The sequence below is a fragment of the Anoplopoma fimbria genome, chromosome 18 (genome assembly GCF_027596085.1).
Source record: "Anoplopoma fimbria isolate UVic2021 breed Golden Eagle Sablefish chromosome 18, Afim_UVic_2022, whole genome shotgun sequence".
Classification (NCBI taxonomy): domain Eukaryota; kingdom Metazoa; phylum Chordata; class Actinopteri; order Perciformes; family Anoplopomatidae; genus Anoplopoma; species Anoplopoma fimbria.
The window spans coordinates 6,477,200-6,497,422 of record NC_072466.1 but is presented as its reverse complement, the minus strand read 5'-3'; the positions used below and the strand labels follow the sequence as shown (position 1 = coordinate 6,497,422).

Here is a 20,223-nt window from a genome sequence, read left to right as displayed (position 1 = left end):
CCAGATCAACTCTCCGCCAAGAACCTAAATGTTCTTGGCTCAAAGCTACGCTTTCCACCAAATTAAATGGATATCTGTTCCTCTGGCAGAAAAACAGGGAAACAATCGAATGGGGCCACTGGGGTCTGTAAAGCATCTCACTCTTAGTGCTCCAGTCTTAAAAGGGAAGACTGAAGGCAACTGTAAATGTCTGCCTCCCCCTACAGGAGACAGTCAGGCCACTATGTTCTTCTATTGTCATCTGTATGACACAGTAGCTTAGCTCAGCGCTCTGAGAAACTGGGTCGTCCAGGTCATGATCTGGCTGAGCGTGAGAGAGGAGGGTTAGCTGAACAGCAAAACAAATAAAGCAGCTTTTCCAAAGAGAACCAAGAGAAGACAACATCAAAAACTAAACATTGATTTTAGGTGGACTAGTTCAAAGACTGACGGGTGCTTTGGAAAACACTCACACTGAATGACGACGCCTTCCCCAGATAATCACAAGTAATGATTCAAAGTCCACTTGAAAAATAAATCCTTGCCATTGTTTGTTGCTAATTCGCGCACACACATATATATATATATATATATACATATATATATATATATATAAAAACGCAGGTACTAGAAAGTATCAATAAAAAGCAGAACACAGATTACCAATATCTTTTTTTTAATAACCTAGCAATAATGTACAATATAAAAGTTGACTACAAACAGAAAAATAAAAAAGATGCCATGATATTAACAAGAAATGTTTTGTCCTTGTGACCCTTCTGAATGCAGCAGATACAGGGAGCTACAGATTCTTCACTTAAGAGATACTTTTGAAGTAAATCATTACCACGGAATTCTGTCAAATGATTCAGGATTTTTCACTTTGCGACAATTTGAAATTTTGTAAATGTGATTCAGGCTCAGTAAATACAACTAGCTCTTCATGTTTCTTGTTTTATAAAAGTACAATAATCATCATTGAATCCTTACTTTGACCAAAATCCAACTCAAAGTCCACTGTCATGATTGTAACTGTGTGTTTACCTACATAGGTGTGTGTGCGTGCTGTGCGGAGGAGGGGGAGGCGACGGCAGAGGACGATGAGAGTGAGGAGGTGGGGGGCTGAGGGGTGGAGGTGGAGGAGGAGGAGGAGGAAGTGGGGGCCGCTGTGGCAGCTGACGATGAAGTCTCTATCAAGCTGCTGTGTGTGATGAAGCGCAGTCGCAGCTTCATGGCCGGACGCAGAGTCATGATGATCTTCTCCACCTAGAGAAAAAGATGGAGCGAGACGAAGTGAAGAACAGATTTGAATTCACAGATGCAGACGAATTAACTACCAGGTCAACGTGCATCACTTTCATAATTGTTTTTGAATCTCGTCACTAATAAATACAACACACGTAGCTCTGTGTTGAAGAGCGGCTTTGTCTTTTTAATTAATTACACTGGTCCACGCCTCAAGCACAGTGGAGCTGTACTCTAATCTACGGTACTCTAATTAACTCTGGTGTCAAGTCTGGACACCAGAGGGGAATTGTCTTTCTACACAGGTGGTGACAGATTCGAGCTAAAATTGGAAAATGAACACGATCGTCTCCTGAGGAGCAGCGGGTTCACAGCTGTCATCTTACTTAATGTCTGTGTAACGAAGCTCTACAATTGTCTCCACTTGTAGTTTTTCATCAGTTTATTTAGCTGTATCATCTTCTTACTGAACATCGTTGTATAAAAATAAATAAAAAGCTTTTGAAATGTTGTTTCATTTTGATAAAAGGACACCCACCTGCTCCTTCACGCTGTCTCCAGTGTACATGTATTTAATGTGGTACAGGAAGTCACAGATGGGGTCCATGTAGCTGAGATGTTGGCAGTGTTGGTCCACCGCCTGGAGCATCTCGTAGAAGGCCACGCCGATCTGAAAAAACACACAAATACAAACAAATTTTCATCTTACTATGAAGCAAGGATTCTCTGTCCGTATGTCTTTTTGCATATCTCGAGAATTGCTCATCCAATCTTCTTCACACTTGGCGGGCGTGTTGTTGGGGACCCAATGGAGTGCAGTGTCTAAATTTGGTGCAATTTGGACACTTTCAATATTAATAAACTTTGCAAGCACAAATATTCTGTTTAGCAGCTGGGGGGGCCTAAAGGCTTCGCAGACTGAGTCCAACATGTCGTACGAAGCAGACAGACAGCAGCTCATTAACTGCAGTTCCATTTACAACCAAACTCCTCTTCCCTAGCCTCGAGTCAACACGAGCAGATTTGCAACTGGAAGCAGAATGAAACCAGGGTATGTTTCTCCAATGGAACAATGATTTAGCTGCAACCTGGGTGAAGAGAGAAACACTATTTTTCTGGTGTAAAATTTCATACTAACTTATAAACACTAATACATTTATCGCCAGCAAAATAGCTTATAAATATGTAATACTTATTACCTGCTGAGTGTTTTTCAGGGGCAGGTTTAATGATTTGTGAGCCCCAGACTAACACTGTCTTAGTATATTTTTCACCCTTTCTTTAACTAGCAATAAGAGTATTGGCAGAGGTATGACAAGTACTCCAAAATGTTTCTAAAGTAAAATATAAATACCAAAAAGTCCTGCATTCAAATGTTTGAAGAGGAAAATACACATTATCAGCATAATTTACTATAATCCATTAACTTTTGGATGAATGTTTTATCTGTTACAGGTGGAGCTTTGAATGCTTTGATGCTGGATAGTTTAAGGAATAATAATGCATAATATTTCAATTATTATATAAAATGAGTGACAAGTCTGAATCTGCGTCTGTAACATTTCTCTGTCAGGTAAATAAAGTAGTACAATGTTCTCATTTGTAGTATAAATACACAGTAAGTAGTATACGGTTGAGTTGCATATCTGTTAAATGCTTCAGGGGCCTTTTGTAAGTTATTTCGGAGTCAGTGAGTCAGAAAACACAAATAAATATTTTTTTATCGATAGCTGTTTGGGGGACACAGGCCAGTATAGTCAGCCCATTGTGTTGTTCTCCCATGTACTAGACTGGAGGCATTTTTCCTGTGTGTTTCTGACTTTGAGTAACCGTTACTTTGGGTTTGTGAGACAAATATGTTAAGTGAAGTTATTTTTATGAGCAGTTCTTGAGAAAGCTGCAGGCAGCAAAACCACAAGACCAAGCATTCGGCCTGTTCTCAACGGGTCCTGTAATTGTAAAGCTAAACAAATAGAGCTGAAGTTAACGGGAACATTACTGTGAATCATTTTATGTGTTTTAAATCATAATTATTATGTTATTATTTCACTTGTCATTTTTGGTTAAATGTTTGTGTTGACCTCCAACATGCATCGTGTCCTCTCCTGCTGGAAGCGCTGCAGGAACGGCCCGACCAGGTGATACACGTAGAGTAACTGGAACTCTGTCTGCACGACGGGCTTCAGCGTCTCCGACAGGAACCTTCACGCACAAATTTATGATGACATGAGAACCATAAATTATATGTGGATTAAGGAGCATAAAAAAGGAAGAGATGGTGAGAGTAATAGGACAGAGAGTGAGGAAGACTTCCTTACTTGGGGATCAGAGACAGCTGTCCGATGGACGAGTGGTGCCACACGGCGTGCGCTAATGCTAGCACGTAGCTGCAGTTCATTTCGCTGTAGCTCTGGTGGCAGGCTGTGAAGTCCAGCAAGGCGAAGGGATAACCAGCCCACTCGGTCTCTGATGTTAGAACCGGAGAGCCGATCACAGACACGATGCGGTCGTGGAGAACGATCCAGTAGGGCTCCTGCAGGAGGGGAGATGGAGGTGGTCATGGTGAACAATATTGGTTTGAATTCATCAAATAGTTATGCCAGTCGTTTGTGAGAGTGTACTCTTACAGGAAGGGCGGTTATCACAAGTCCAATGGCATTCATCCAAGCTGTGATGTTCTCTCTGGGAACCAGAGGTTGGCTGAAAAGTGAAAACATGTTTTGAATCATCTGTACACCTAAAACCCTTATCTCACCAGCACACACATACAGAAATATTAATACAACACTACGACCAAAACTCTGAAAATATGGGTGTCTCACAGTCTAAAGTCTACCGTACCTCTTCAACACAACGTTGAGCAGAGCGTTGCCGACGTCTTTCCCCGACACGGCCAAAGCCATCAGCTCCACGCAGGTGACGTGCAGAGCGTGGGCCGCCGGGTTCGGGAACTCGTTGAACCTCCAGTCACAGTTGGGGAAAGGACCAGGTGACTTGCCAGCCATCGGTGAGAGAGAGAGTTAGGGAGGATAAAAGTCACTGGTGGAGGAAATGAGGTTCAACAGATGCATCAATAAATGCTAATACTCTGTCTACCAATCCACGAGAAACCACTTCCATCTTGTGTTTTTAGCTCTGTAGTAAAAGCTGCAATAAAATGAGATTAAATTAAGTAGTAAAAGCACAATCTTTCAGACTTTATAGCAAAGAGGCACTAAGGGACACTAGAAGTATTGTCAGTGATGTAAAGGTATTACTCAGGCACCTCAGGGGGCTCATGACTTTTTATCAGCCAGTATCAGGGTCAGTTAGAGAGGGCAGTGTTCTACCAACAGGGGGAGATTAATGAAGGATATTGTCCACCAGGCGTCCAATCAGCTTGCAGTAGTAGGTGTCATCAGGGATCCACACGTTGTCCTCTCTGGCGTTCATGCCAAACTTCAGATAGGTTTCACTAAGGCACCACCCCGGGGTACGGTTGTCCTAGAAGAAAAAAAACATAATATGACTGACGCTGGAGATTTAACTACATATACACACATACATATATATATATATATATATATATATATATATATATATATATATATATATATATATAATATATATATATATATATATTATATATATATATATATATATAATATATATACACAAAAGACTAAAACGAGAGACTAACAAGGACGACTGCATGCCAGACACATGTATGGTTTTGATAAATAATACACCCTCCAAGCTGTCATATGATGAGGTATTGTCTCCAGTGTGTGTGTGTCCTACTTCCTTAATCTCCCTCTGCCTACCTTCAGTGAAGACATGATGGCGTGCACCAGTTTTCTCTTCAGGTTGGTTCTGTCTCTCAGATGTCGCTCGTAGTAGTGAAGTGTGTTGTACAAATAGGTGACTGGGCGGTCTGCACACAAACAAAGAAGTAAATACACATCAGTGTGCACAAACAATGATCTACATATTTAATTCACATACCAGGAGGCGGTCCTTCCTCCCCTTTAATCCATGTAATTTATCACTTTTTCCTCATCCCGAACCTTCTCCCTCTTTCATCTCTGTGTATTTTTAAGTGAACCTCACTCACCGTGAAACTTGTACAGCCCTCCCAAATGGTCCAGCAGTGTTTCCAGAGACTTGGAGACAGGAAGAAGCTCCAGGAAACGGTGGATGACGATGTCAAAGACGGGCAGGAAGCGAAGGCACACGTTGCCAAAGTAGATGGGCAGGTACTGAGGCTGGAGCTGCATGGGAGGGTTGACTTGGTCCGCAAGTCCCTCAAAGTACAGCTTCTCTGGGTATTTCTAGGAAAGAAAGAGCAATAAATTGTTGACTTCTAAACCTCGGTTTCTCTCTTGGCTTCACTGTTTTATGAGGTGTGTCTGAATCAGATGGATCTTCTGTGGTGAGGGTGTAAATTTACTATTTAACATCTGACAAAAACAAAACAACCACAAGCGAGTGTTTGTGTACCTTGTGGTAGGTCATGTGCTTATTGTGCCAGTCGCTCTGCAGCCAGTGCTCAGGAGCGTTCTCCTTGACGAAATCATTCACTCGGTTCCTGAAGTCGTTGGGCTTCAGCAGCAGCAGCTGGATTATGAAGTAGCAAACCTGAGCCTCATTGCCCTCATGGCTCCGCATCGCCTGGACGCAGAGGAAAGGGAAGTGAGACACATAGACCTTGTACATAGTATAAATATATATATATTTATATAAATTATAATATAAAGTTTCTTCTCACCAGGCACAGAATGAGTCTGTCCAGAGTGACTATGTTGTATTTCCAGACCATGTCGTTGAGTATTTCAATGCACTTGTTGAGCTGCTGTCCGCCGGCTGATGTTGAGAACTCGTAGACGAGAAAGTCTGCAAACGTTCGCACATGAGCCACCAGTGCACGAGCCCCGATGCGCTCCAGGACCCTGAGGGACACAAAATCAGGCGGCAGTTAGCCCCTCATCTCGAAACAAGACTTGTATTGTCCCGCTGGATCAATTAGCCACAGATGTCGTCCAGTGATTTGGGAATTCCCCCCCCACCTCATGCCAATTAGTTTTAACAAAATGCCTGAACATCAGTGGTAACATGCTTTCATTACCACATGCTTCATCAAAAGGCACTCTGTAGTGTCTGAGACATTGAATGTAACACATGGGAAAATGGTGGAAGCTTAGATTGTGCTATGTGTTAAGAATTCATATAAGCCGTTTTATAAAGCTCTACTTTTATTTTAATATATTTTTCTGTTGATCAGATTAAAAACTACACTTTTTATAGACTGTGTTAGTAGAATATGTCTGTCTCTCTATATAATAATTGCATGTTTGAGTGGATTCTGTGAAAGTGTTTCTGTAGAGACACAAAAATCCTGCCATCACACCTGAAGCCTATCTGGTTGATGTGGTCCGTCTCCAGCAGCATCTTCCACAGCAGACAGAGGAACAGTGGGGGCGAGCCCTGCATGGAGAAGTGAGTGATGATGTCGTTCTCGTTGGCCATGGACTTCCACTTCCTGTACTCCTCTTCCACGTTCTTCTTCAGGTTGAATCGAGACTCCTGAGGAACATTGTTCTGTTTGAAGAACGCCTGAGGTGCAGACACAGAGAGAGAGAGAGAGAGAGGTTGGAGTCATGATATCGTGATTAATGCATCTGATTTGAGGTGAAGTAGAATTTAATATGACAGTGTCGTTCATGCCATAGTGATCATAGTGCACCTGTAGTGGAGCAGGGAAGCAGGACAGTGTGTGTGAGGCCCAGTTATGAGGCGTGAAGTTCATGATGGTCTGGAGGATGTCTTTACACCAAGTCCCATGGATGGAGTCAGACCCTGTGAAAAAGTCTACACACAGACAAAAAGCAGGATACTCAGAAAAAAAGATATGATTGAGAACATAAGGGTAAACATGCACAAAAGGTAAAGGAAACCGACAGAAATATAGATTTGATGTCCACAACTTCAGCAAAGAAACTTCTACTAACTCCAGTCGTTTCATCTCTCGTTTTTCTGTACATGGTGTAACGAACATTTTCGAGCATTGTGAGTCTGACACATGTCTGAAAACATTGGCAGCTGACTCACTGTGCGGATCCATTAGGCCTCTATCTTCATTATATTTTAAATTCTTCATTCTGTCAACAGAAAGTTCCTTATTCATGGAAACTATCTGCAAAGGCTCCAATTGAAAAAAAGAACCTTCCAAAAACTCTGAGTGAATGACGACAGACTGGCGACAGCTTGAGTTAAGAAATTATTTGGAAAAACTGATTAAAAAGAAAAGACTACTCGGCAACATCTCAATCAGACTCTACATTTGCATATCGACAAACAGGAGGTTGCACAAGGCTTCTACATAACTCTATTCAACTACATATACAGGCACATAGAGAGAAGGAAAAACATGCTAGATTGATGTTGTTTTTGGACATTTTTCATTTTTCTTTCAACACCATACAGCTCCACCTGCTGGTGCAGAAGCGCCCAGAGCGCTTTGGGTTAGTCTCCAACATTTATATGTCTTTTTAATATGTGTTAGTTATGTATGTTGCATTTTTAACTAGTGTGTCTTGCTCTTTGTTGTTGTTTTTTACTGCTACTTCAACAAAATAAGAACAAATTAAGCTCTTGAACTTCAAACAAACATGTAAGAGAAAAAGACAGAGAGTAAAAAAAATGGCCTCAAAAAAAGATGAAAGAAAAACAATTAATCTAAATAAGTAAAAGCAGAGTTAGTGCTACCTGTGACGTGTGTGGCTCTGGCCAGAGTGAGGATCAAGGCTCGGTTCAGCTCTTCAGACTCGGCTGACAGAACCGTCTTTGGGTCGTTGAGGAAGCGGGTGAACTGTGGCTGCACCTCTGAACTCCCCAAAGCTGTGATCAACCGCAGAGCTGTGCTCTCAACACTGGAGACACAAAGACAGCGAGACAGACGACGAGAGAGACCGTTAGCACCCTGATGACTGTCTCGTTGTGCTTTTTTACTTGCCTTCATTGGAGGAAAACATATGTACAATTTTATACAATATCTTTGCAATAAATAATGTTGTGAAGCTTGTGTTTGACCAGGTGTTACATGTATTTAAAGGATAACAAATGTAAACCACCATATGAACTGTGATTTAAATTTCCAGATCTTAAGCATTCTTCCAGCCCTTTTTACCTATCATTCAATGACCCAGCTAACTAAATACTTTATCATAGTGACCAGGCAGAAAATGTGAAGAAACCCCACGTTTTACCTCCCTGTTAAGAGAGACATTTTATGTCCCTGCAAACAGAAAGCAGCATCCAAGAACAGGACACAATAAGATTACCTTACCCTCAATTGTTCTGCAAGATGCCGTCTTTCACTCTCTCTCTCTCTTACTAAACAGTCTCCAGTGTATAGAAAACTGGCTTCTCCTTTGTCTTTTGCGCATCTCATTAATTTGACTGTGCTGCTTTGTGCTTTGTTCAAAAGAAATTGCCACGACAGAAAACAATGCAGTCCTGGTGGGTTTGTTTACTTAAACAATCACATGTGTTGTGAGGTTGATCTGAGTTTCAGTAACTATGTTGAATATATGAACACATTACCATAGATGCAGCTGGTTCTGGTTGGTCTGAGGCACAGCAGCCAGACTGTGCAGATGACTCAGAAGCTGGACTCTGTAGTGCGGCTGTATGTGGTGCATCCTGTAGCTGAACATCTCCAGTAACGTGTGAAGGATTCCCCACGCGTGAGACTTAAAGACGTTGGGCAGCAACTGGCCTGAACGGACAGAGAGTTTCACATTATTCAACAAGAGACACATTTGGTTAAGTTATAACGCTCCTGTAACAGTCTACAATTATTATTCTGGGAACATAAAGATGTGATACAGAAGTGAGGTGTGCACATTACACTTTGAATCTAGAGTTTGCAACTTTTCAACCAACGGTGAATCAAAGATGTTTCTGTAACTCACTGATGAATCCTTTGATGCCCAGTGACTCGATCTCCATGTAGACCAGCAGTCTGCTGTATGTTTCCACCAGTGCGGGGGCCAGGGTGATGCTGGACTTGGCTTGGGCCAACTTTATTACCCGAGTGGCGATACTGTGGATCAGACTGGAGGCCGGCAAACAGACGCAGAGAGAGAAAGACAAAGAGACGCATTTAGATAAATTATCCGTGTAGCCATCTGTATAATGCATCGTCTATTCTTCTTTAAATCATCTTCTTTTTGCCAGTAATTCATCTGTAAGTCATTTTCTTCCTCTTGCCTCATCTTTGCATGCACTGTGAGTGAATCCAGCAGGTTCATGGGCAGCGGGGTGACGGACCCCGACGCCATGCAGTTGGTGCCGGGTAGGTTGATCCTCATGGATCCGTTTCCATAAATGGTCTCTACCAGGACGCCCATCGGCAGAGTGAAGCACTCGGAGTTGGTGCTGTAGGCGTTGCACAGCAGGGCGATCTTGTAGTCGGACATACCCAGAGTCTTGTTACGCAGCGACTGTTGGAGAAACCTAATAGACAGGAGAGAGGGAAGAAGAAAACATGAGTGGTTACATTTTATTTCAACTATTAACTGGGTGCAGTATTTGGGTTTAAAGTTGTGGTATTTATTGATGTATTTCAGGTTCCGATATTTAAAGATGCGTACTCGTGGTGTAGTTTCAGAGAGTGTGGGATGGGTATCTGTAGTTTGGAGTTGTCGTTCTGAGCTTTGCGGTTCAGGTGGATCCAGATGCAGGTCATGGCAAAGGAGTGAGTGGACTGGGGCTTGTTGATGTCTGGAACTGGAATACACTGGAGAGGGAGAGAACACAGGGATGAATCGGACGACACCGCCTATAAAGTTGTCACAGTTGATCATTAGCACTAGCACTAGTGATAGTAGTGAACCAAAAGCAGTGCTTGGCAGATGTGTACCTCTTTTTCTGGGTAGAGCAGGTCAAAAAGCTTCATGACAGGCAGGAAGTCAGCCAAGGCGTTCTTCTGAATGCTTCCTGATATGAACTGCAGCAAGACCCACATCAGGTGGTCTCTCCCTTTGATGAGACCTCTACCTGCAAGCTATAGAGGAAGACCAACTCAGCAACAAGGGTCACATCAGTTGATGAATGTTTTTATCATTTAAACTCTCACTTTTGAATTTGCCTTGTCATTTTCTGGTTCATTTAGTTTTTACCTACATTTCAGAGCAATAAAGACCAGATAGCTTGTATTAACTGAGTCTATTTGGCTTATTGTTCTACATTTATCTTTAATGGATCGTTTTTTCCTCTTTGATAACACTTATTTCACACATTTCCAAATCAAGACAAAATGCTTTTTACTCATTATTTGGATTATTAACTCCTCATTCCTGTGCCATCTCCCCCCCTTACCTTTTGATGTAACGACAGCACCATGTGCGGGAAGCTTGCGAATTGAAACAACACAAAGAAGATGAGCTGGGAGGAGAGGTGCTGCCACAGCAACTGGCTGGTTCCTCCGATGTCGGCGTCAAAGTGCTCCTCGGTCTCGGAGCGCTCCATGGCGTACACCACCAGGTCCACCAGCTGCTCCTCCAGCACCGGGCAACGCTGCTTATGCTGATGGGGGACGGGGACGGGAGTGTTAAAAGGATAAAAGGAAAAAAAAGTGGGCACGAGAGAGAGGAAGTTAAACAGAGAAAGGGAGGGAAAGACGTCCAAGGACAGAAGGAGAAAAGGGTGAGGGGAAACATAGAAAGACAGAGGGAGGGAGAGAATGTGGGAGAGAACATGGTTAAATTACTTATATTATTATTACTTTATCATATACACATTTTCATGTCAATAGATGCTCCAACAATGGTTAGACATCGACTTACAAAACATCTCTTCCCACCCCTTGCATGCAGTACGGCATCTCCTTCCTGCTTCTGTCAGCTGGGTAAATCATTTACCTTTATCTCCACTTATTCTGGTAATCTCCATGTCATGTCTTTGCGTGGAAACGGGTGAATCACTTAAGTGTCCACTTAGCTCCAGTTACTTGCCAAGTGTGTCATTTTAGACCAGTGAGATATTTGTCAAATCTTCTGCTACGGCTCCAGAGCACGAAACATGTTACATCAATAAACTTGAAGGTTTAACGTGGAGCGGGCGAATCAATTACAGAGAACGGTTCGTGTGCTCGAGGGTGGTTTTGATATTCGAGACTAAACACACGGCAGTCAATTAGCACTGAACTTACAAGCTAATCCGGACAAATAAATATAAACATTAGGAGAATGTAATTGGTTTTAGAACATCCTCCTAATGGACTGCAGTTGATAACAAGCTAATCTGCTAACACGCCACACTTACATGTCGATTTATGTGCGTTTACCATATAAATAAAGAAAGGAAATGTAATTAAAATGATGTAAATACTGTTAATGAAATATATTGTAAAACTGAAATCAAGTCTTGGTAGTATTACCTGATTTTCTGGAATGATCAAATCATGTAGGAACAAAATATTTCCTTATAGAACTAGATAATGTGTGAACATCATTGGGGTTCATGAGGCAACAATGTTGAGACTTCCATATGTGAAGGGGAGTTGGTGAAAGAGGGATGAAGGGAGGGAAGGAGGGAAGGGAATGAAAAGAAGGTCAGAAAAAATGGTGTAAAGGGAGAGAATGGAGAGAGGGGGAGACAGGGAGGCGGGTAGTGACGGGAAGACAGGTTTGGTATTTTTCCACCTAGACACTATATCTGCATGATTTTGTGTCTACGTGACTGATGGGGACAACATTTTTAAATTGCTCCGGTATTGAGCAATAACGCTGCAGACGGCAGCCGCTAAACTCGGGGCAATGCCTCACTGTCAACTTATTTACACTAAATAAAGTACTTCTTTGTTGCCACTGAAAGGCTCAGATTGTTATTAAAAGTGTGTGACAACATCATGGAAAGAACCCTACAGAGAAATAAGTTATTAAACAAATACTTGCTTGATACGCTCTGTTTGTTATTGAGTAATGTGACTCTTGCTGGAAGACAACGATGGAAAAGTGAGAGAGAGTTGGATGAAGTGTTTTTTGTTGCGTTTAAGTAAAAAAAAAAAAAAAAAAGCGTGTCTTAAGAGTCTTTATCGCATTATTGACAGAGCTCAATTGTTGAGTTGCATGAAATAGTACCATTGCTGACATTTCCCTATTAACCCAGGGAGGGGAGCTTAACTTCACCCACCAGACAGACAGAAGGAGGAGTGTGTATCTCTTAACAAAGCCGCTTTTCACAGAGCTGGGAAACAACGCGGCAAGAAATTAAATTAAAAACAGCACAGCACGGCACGGCACGGCAACCCAATATAACGAAGAACAGCAGCACAGCAGCAAACACCAAACACCAAACCAAACAGTGCAACACGACCCTGCATGCAGGCGTACGGGTTTGGGACGGTGGTGGTGGTGGTGGTGGTGGTGGGGGGGTGTTGTGATTGGGTAGAAGAAGAGAAACTTCTAGAGGCTGACCATCACTTCTCTTCCTCTGCCACCAAACAAACACACACACACTCACACAAGCACACATGCAAACACAGTAAGAGAGAGGGCAAGAGGAAAACGAAGAAAAAGAGAGAGAAAGAGGAGGAGGATTTACAGGAATATCTTCCGTCTACTGTACAACGATTCAGCCCAATGGCTCACCTAGTTACATCCCAGAGCAAACAGTGAAAGCACACCAGTGTGGCCGGTCTACAATCCACCTCCTCTACAACAAACCAAGTCAACCAATGGAAAACCGATGTGCATCCAGAGCAAATGCATTTCAAGGTTACCGTCTCTCAACCGATATTCTTCCCAGTAGTAAATATCGGATACTGGTTATTAACTGTGAAACAAGTAACCGTCTGCCACTCACTGTGTGGCTGTGTTTTGAAGTGGCATCCTGTTTGCTAAAGGAATTAATGACCTTTTGCTTCAAATGCCACTCTCAGTAGAATTAATCTAAATTATTAATAAATAATGTCAGCAAAACGGAGGAGTTGAGAACAATAAAATGTTTGAAGGAAATTAAACTAAACTAATTAAAACTGTAGTGATCCTATCGAGCACCATTATTTCTCTTAAAAAAAAGGAAAGCTTCTTATTTAGGCGTGTTCAATCATTTTGATCATTTAGCGACCGGCATATAAAAGTCTTGTTTAAATGAATGTGCAGAGACGCTGTAGGTTGTAGTTCATTTTTGCGGCTCAGTACCATTAATGAAGAATGTAAAAACCGCGATGCAAAAGGTACAAACTGGAGGCAAAAAACAAGACAAGAAATCAACCACTCGCCGACTAATGAGCGCCACACAACACAGGTCAGAGTCCACTCATCCACTCAGACAACCAATGAGAATCACACATCGGCTGACCTGGGCAAAACCCCGATCAAAAGAAAAATAATTTTGTGTAATCCACATTTTGCCATGTCTTCTACTTTTTAAGCCGTCTGTGCGAGTGCTATGTAAATTTGTGCGCTGCTTCAAAGTGAACTTTGTAATTACAGAAGTATCACTCCATCTCCAACCGGAGAAGACAAGAGGCACTCTTTGGAGAATAGATTAAAAGGAATTAAAAGTGAAGTTAGCAGAGCATGGACGCTGCAAATTGCACAGCACTAATTTACGAACTTTTATCATTTTCGCTGACGCATTTAATTGACTGGATGGCACAAGTTGCATAGTAATAAAGTTGGACTGGAAGAAGAAGACATGCCAATGAGAAAATCAATAAGATCCACCAACTCACAATCCCTACCTGAAAGTAAACACATTGAAAATGACATAGAAGGTAGAGCTGGTCTTCCTGTGATTACTGCCTGGCTATTGCAGTAAACTTGAATTCCAATTTTCAAAGCATAACAAACTATATTGCTAAATGAGTCAATACCACTATTTAGTTTAAATGGAGTAGTTTTGCCCAGGTCCGCACAACAGAAAGCAGCATAAGGTCAGACACGAGAAGACCTCACTGACAACAGGCAAGGACCAGACTACATTCACACATGCAGTGCAGCAGGACTTGAAATGTCAACAGCAGGGTTTTTAAATCAGAGATATTGGATGTCAGCTGATTAACTGGAACCGCAGAGACGGCTGGAATTTAATGATAAAAAACTAAAGTCCTAAGAATCTATAACTGTCTCAGTCTGAAATAAAACCTGTATGATGAGTGTCAGATAGCTCAGTTGACATTCAGGACAATCCAGGGTTGTAAAAAAAAAAAAATCTTAACTGATCAATTTTAGGGAAATTGGTCATTGACCGCAGCACGGCAAATACACATAATAATATAGGGAATCAGATACAAATAAAAATACTAGAAGACAGATTAGAGAATTTTAAACATGTACATAAAAAGCAATTCCAATATTGCAAAAAAAATTCTGAAAAAATTTAAGCAACTGACATCTAACTTGCTATTGCCACTCTATGAGCATTAACGTTGATCCGTTAGCAATGGCTTTATTTCCCGTCATAAAAGAGTGCATTATTACAATTTGACAGGAATTCTATTATGGGAGGGGTTACTTGTTTTACCCAGAATATTGTCTAATATACAGATTCTGAATATTAGTAGGAAATATTTGCCATCTGAGGCTTTAATCAATACATTTTACTGTATTGTGTATTTATTCTTCTGCTGTATTAAAAGCAGAGATAAGGTAGCACATGAAGCAAACAGATGCAACTGAAAACTATCTACTTTGCACACAACCATCCATGGTTAATGATCCCTAAACATTGATCAACCTGCTGCTGCATGTCATACTTTGTGTACCCGCCCAGTATTTATTTGGCCACATCTGTCTCTTTCCACATCTGTCTCTACAAAGCCCTGCTGTGACCATCTCAAGCTCTGTAGCATTTCTCTTCACTCCATCTTTCAGTTTTTCTTATTTTTTTTTTTCCTCAGTTTCCAATTTATATGACGTCATCGTGCCTCAAAAAAAAAAAAAAAAAAAATGTCCAGTGGGCTGGTTAGTTGGTAGGTCAGGTGACCAGGAAGAGAAACAACGACATACCTGGGCAATGTTCAGAGTCTAGAGAGCGCATGGCAGAGAGACAGACAAACACAACACACAACCGGAGGACAAAGGAGAGAGAAACAAAGAAAGAAGGAGAAAGAAACAGAGAGGGGGGAAAAAGGAGAGACAGAGAGAGAAAGAAAGTGGTGACTAAGGAGCTAGGCTGTTCACTGTCTGTTCAGCACACTTAGCATCAACTCAGCCGATTCAAACAGACAAACTGGATTCTGTGTCATTTGTTCATATTTGAAATCAGAGGGGGAAATCTAAATCGGAGGTCTGGGTCAGGTTTGATTCATCGCATTGTGTTGGCCACAAACGTTCTGAGAGCCGGGCAGACTGTGTTTAAGATGCTCAGTGAGCTGGGCTGAGTTGAAACTGCATGAACCCAACAGGGAAAACGAACACCAGTGCATTATGGGTCAAGCTCACTGCATTGGCTTGCTTTACATATGGTATTATATAGCTGTGTTACCAGGGTAACAAGGGAGGAGAGGGGTGTTTTTTAAAAAAAAAAAAAAAAAAAAACAGGTGGGGAAGACACACAAGAAAGAAAAAAAGAAAAAAAGAGAAAAAAATAAATATATGAAGAATAGAAATTGAGTAAAAACAAACAGAAAGAGCAGAATAGGAGGAGGTCAAAGAATAAGTCAAGTAGAAAAAAGACAGACGAGGAGCGGCAGAGAGGAGAATGAAAAAGAAGGAGAACAATGGAAAAGGAACAGCAGGATCAGTAAGGGGGGACAATGGAAAAAGGAAAAGGAAGAGTCACTAAAGAGAGTCAAAGGGAGAGAAACAGTGAGTGCAGGTGGAGGGCCTGGTAGAGAAGCTACGGAGGAAACGTAGCAGAAAAGGTTTTCCTACCTGCTTGTTGAGTCCTAACATGTTGCACACCATTTCTCTTGAATATGGCTGTTCTAATACATAGCGCAGCAAGCCCGTCTGTGGCTCAAACAGGTCCTTTAAATAAATAAAACAGACACTTTAATACTGCTTCTGTGTGCATGTGTGTGTGTGTGTGTGTGTGTGTGTGTAAATGCTTGTGCAGTACATGTGTTAATGTGATACCTTGTCAAACGGCAGCATGCCTCTCAGAGGGAAGTGGAGAGTAGTGGGGTCTAGTTTCCAGGAGTTACAGATGGCCCCGCTGTTATTCACTACTGGTAACAAGCTGCACCGCCCTGTGGACACATTCACACATGGGGAGTGACTAAACAGACACATTGTACATGTAGTATATGAGTCACATTATGAACTTCACTGAAGGACTATCAATCATAATCTAAGGCATGCAATGTGTCATAAATGGAAGAGTTGGGTTAGCCACAGAGTGCTCAATGGAAACTCGATTTTGCGTGTCTTTAAAGTTGGGAATATTCAGCTTTTTACCATTTAGATACAATTTTCCTTTTCAACTTTAGTTTATATTTTGGTTCAAAAAATGGATTTAGTTAAAGCTTTGGCAAAGCATGAAGAAGAATAACTCTTGAGAACAACAGAACTCTGAAAACTTGATATCTTTTTTTTAATGTTTCGTAAGTGGGCGGCTGTGGCGTAGTGGAGAGCAAGGTAGTTCTCCAATCAGAGGGTCGGTGGTTCGATACCCGGCTTCAGCAGTCGATGTGTCCTTGGGCAAGACACTTAACCCCAAGTTGCTCCCGAAGGCTTGCCATCGGTGTGGACTGGATGTTGCATGAATGTTAGTTAGAGTCTGATGGTGGCACCTTGCATGGTAGCCTGTCATCAGTGTGTGAATGGGTGAATGATATGTAATGATATGTAATATACTACTGATTGTAAGTCGCTTTGGATAAAAGCGTCTGCTAAATGACTGACTGTAATGTAAGTGCGTGGGTGTGTTTATGCGTCTCTTACCACAGATAGAGTTGATTCTGGCTGTTGGTCTGAAACTGTCCACAAAGTCTGATATCAAACTGCCTAGAAGCTACAAACAGAAAGGTAGAGAAAGATAGAAAATAAAAACAGGGGGATCTATTATATACATGTGACGCACACAGAAGAAACTTGACTTTACCCAGTGTGATAGTTGTCCTTCTGGATACATTTTTCTGATTTCTGCGATGGCAAAGTATGCTGGCAGGAGGCAGGCATTTCTGTCTAGGATGTACTCCACCACCTGGAATACACACAGAGTAAAAGGTTAAAGTGTTAGATATGGTATGCGCACAGATTTTTATTGAAAAAAGTTAAAAAATAAAGACGTTATAAACAATTATATTGAACAAGTGAAATTAAATACCTCTCTGGCGGCCAGAAGCTGTCCGACTATAGCTGAACTCACAGTGGTCGGAATGGTTTGAATTTTATCCAGTACAGCTTTCAACAGGTCTCGAACACCCTAAAAAACACACACATAACATGAAAACATATCGGGTGATGGAAGACTTAAACTTCAACAACAGAGATAACGGCAATATGTCTCCAGATATTTTTGAGGTACTTTGAGATTAACATGTTAAATCACATCCAAATGTGCCAGAAGCCTGTGGTTTCTTATGATTGTACTTGTGTATTAGTGTGTGCGTGTGCGTGTGCGTGTGTGTGTGTGTGTGAGACCTTGTAGTCCATCCCTCCAATGATCTTGCGAATCAGTTTGAAAGTTAACGCCCACAATTGAGTCCTCTCCCATTCCAAACTGTCGGAGCTTATCAGAGCTACACACACCATCCTTCAGAGAGACGAGATTCATTAGATGAGACAAATAACTGACATAATACATAAGAGTGTACACAATGCATTTGTGTTATGTCACAGCTTTAAACAGATTAACTGCAGATACATGTTAATGAGACTTTATGTATCATATAAATGAAAAGGAATACTTTTTATTACAGTTTTATCATAAACCAAAAGGATGATTAATGTATTCTATTTATATGTTAACGCAAGATACGACAGTGATATTTCATCCTAAACAACCAATAAAACAGAAACAAATTAACTGTAAAAAATAAGATTCTGTTAAACCCCAGAGTTTAAATTCATACATGCTGTAGGCCTTCTTAAGTGTGTGTGTGTGTGTGTGTGTGTGTGTGTGTGTGTGTGTGTGGGTGTGTGTGTGTGTGTACCTGGGCGGTAACAGACTGGTCTCCACAGCCATTGCTAGACAGTCATGGAGGAAGGAGATCCTTTTGGGACTGTGCTGGCTGTGTATAAACCGCACTATCCACTGCACACACTGTTCATGAGACTCCTGCAGAGAGACATGGAGGGAATTTATACACCCAGTCAATCATTTGTTTCATCTTGTGTGAAAGCGTGTGGTTGTCTATGTGCGTTTAGACACCTGTGGCAGAGTCCCCCAGTACTGCCTGAAGGCTCCCAGACAACTGATCAGTTTAGTCCTCTCATCTTCCGGAGTGTCCATAAACATCCTAAAACACAACACAATTGATATTTCAGACAACAGCATTTCAATTTCACAGTTTGCATTTGAACGTACTCTTGTTTCTTCTGCTAAGACATAAAACGTGCAACTCCAAATCGACACTGCTCCTTCTAATGGGCAACTAGTCAGACCTGCTTTAATGACAAATAACAAAACAACAACAGGAGGTGTGAGCGTGTTTGGATCCATCTTACCCGGCAAAGGCCTCTTCTATCATCTCAGTTTTCTGAGGAGAGGAGAAGAAAAATAGAATTAAGAACAGATTATGTGCAAGACAAATGTTTTAATTAAAAATAAAAAATAAACTCTCTTCTGTAGTTTAACAGCTTTACACAATAATAGTAATCCCAATAAAAACAGTGATCTGCTCTGTTCCCTCAAAATCAGAGACTGTAGCTCAGTAAACATGCAAGTCATATGCCAGACTTTGCTCAGATTAAAGGGAGTATATGCTCTCTAAACACAGATATAGGAGGATACTACTTTCTTTATCTAACTTAGGTGCTATGCCCATATACTGATGCTTCATGGCAATGTCAATGAACCCCCAAAGACAAACTTGTAGTTCAGAAGCAACATTACTTTAAAAAAATGATGAGTATAAGATAGTATTACATTGTAAAGGTGAATTATGCAAGTCTGCACATTAAAGGTGCATTGAATTAACTTGCTAAGTGCGTGTTAATTCAATGCACCTTTACTTTAAGGTTATGCACAATGCAGAAAGCCTTAAAAGCTCAATTTATTTTGACACACAAACATCACTCTTTGCTATTAATTCATATTTTTTATATGGATTGCTTTATTAAAGTGCAGATGCTATGAAACTTTACATATGTTTTTTGGTTTATTCATCTGCACAGCAGGTTTAATTAGTGCACATATAAAAGGAAGAGGCTAACACTGTCTGACATGCTAACTACTGTTAGCTTCAACATCAGTAAATAAAGACACTAATTACCACAACATCCTCAAAGATGCTCTGGAGCTGCGTCTCCATCGACAGCGCCATGTTTGCGTTAATGAGAGTCAGTTTTTTTCTCAGCGAACCATCATACAAAACGAGCAAGTTCCTCAGATAACGCTACCGACGAGCTAAATGCTAACAGGCACTGGGATCAATGCGCTGCGGGACGTGCAACCTCATAAACAATCCGGAGACGCACCAGACACAAGAAGAACAGTTCCGCTTCACCGTGTCGTCGTGATGCGGAACCTATCCCCTAATTCCTGTGTAATTAATCATTATGTCAGTGAGAGTGTCCATAATTACTACTTACATCCAGCATGTCTTTTACAAATTATACTTAGTTAAGTCTGGTGTTTTTCTCTAATATAGCCCTGTGTGAATTTGAAGATACAAATACAGTTTTTATAAAAGATACAGTACCAGTCAAAAGTTTGGACACACCTTCTCATTCAATGGTTTTTCTTTATTTTTATTTTTTTACATTTTTTTAATATTGAAGACATCCAAACTATGAAGGAACACATGTGGAATTATGTGGTAAACAAACAAATGCTCAACAAACCAGAATATGTTTTATATTTTAGATTCTTCAAAGTAGTTGAATGAGAAGGTGTGTCCAA

At 41.2% G+C, this 20,223-nt stretch overlaps 1 protein-coding gene across 1 annotated transcript; it reads right to left on the bottom strand.

Moving 5' to 3' along the window:
• Positions 1–638: 638 nt before the first annotated feature.
• Positions 639–19,781, bottom strand: med23 (mediator complex subunit 23). Its single transcript, XM_054618172.1, has 30 exons — positions 19,595–19,781; positions 18,828–18,859; positions 18,532–18,619; positions 18,314–18,438; positions 17,802–17,913; positions 17,485–17,583; positions 17,260–17,361; positions 17,100–17,169; positions 16,293–16,405; positions 16,089–16,184; positions 10,585–10,791; positions 10,127–10,270; positions 9,858–10,003; positions 9,475–9,720; positions 9,177–9,319; positions 8,806–8,980; positions 7,969–8,132; positions 6,947–7,071; positions 6,611–6,816; positions 5,972–6,152; positions 5,704–5,874; positions 5,318–5,534; positions 5,028–5,137; positions 4,581–4,707; positions 4,066–4,231; positions 3,852–3,924; positions 3,543–3,757; positions 3,306–3,426; positions 1,763–1,894; positions 639–1,245 (listed from the first exon to the last, which is right to left on the bottom strand). Exons 1-30 carry the CDS (start codon positions 19,643–19,645, stop codon positions 1,024–1,026), a joined length of 4,179 nt encoding a protein of 1,392 aa, XP_054474147.1. The 5' UTR covers positions 19,646–19,781; the 3' UTR covers positions 639–1,023.
• Positions 19,782–20,223: the final 442 nt, after the last annotated feature.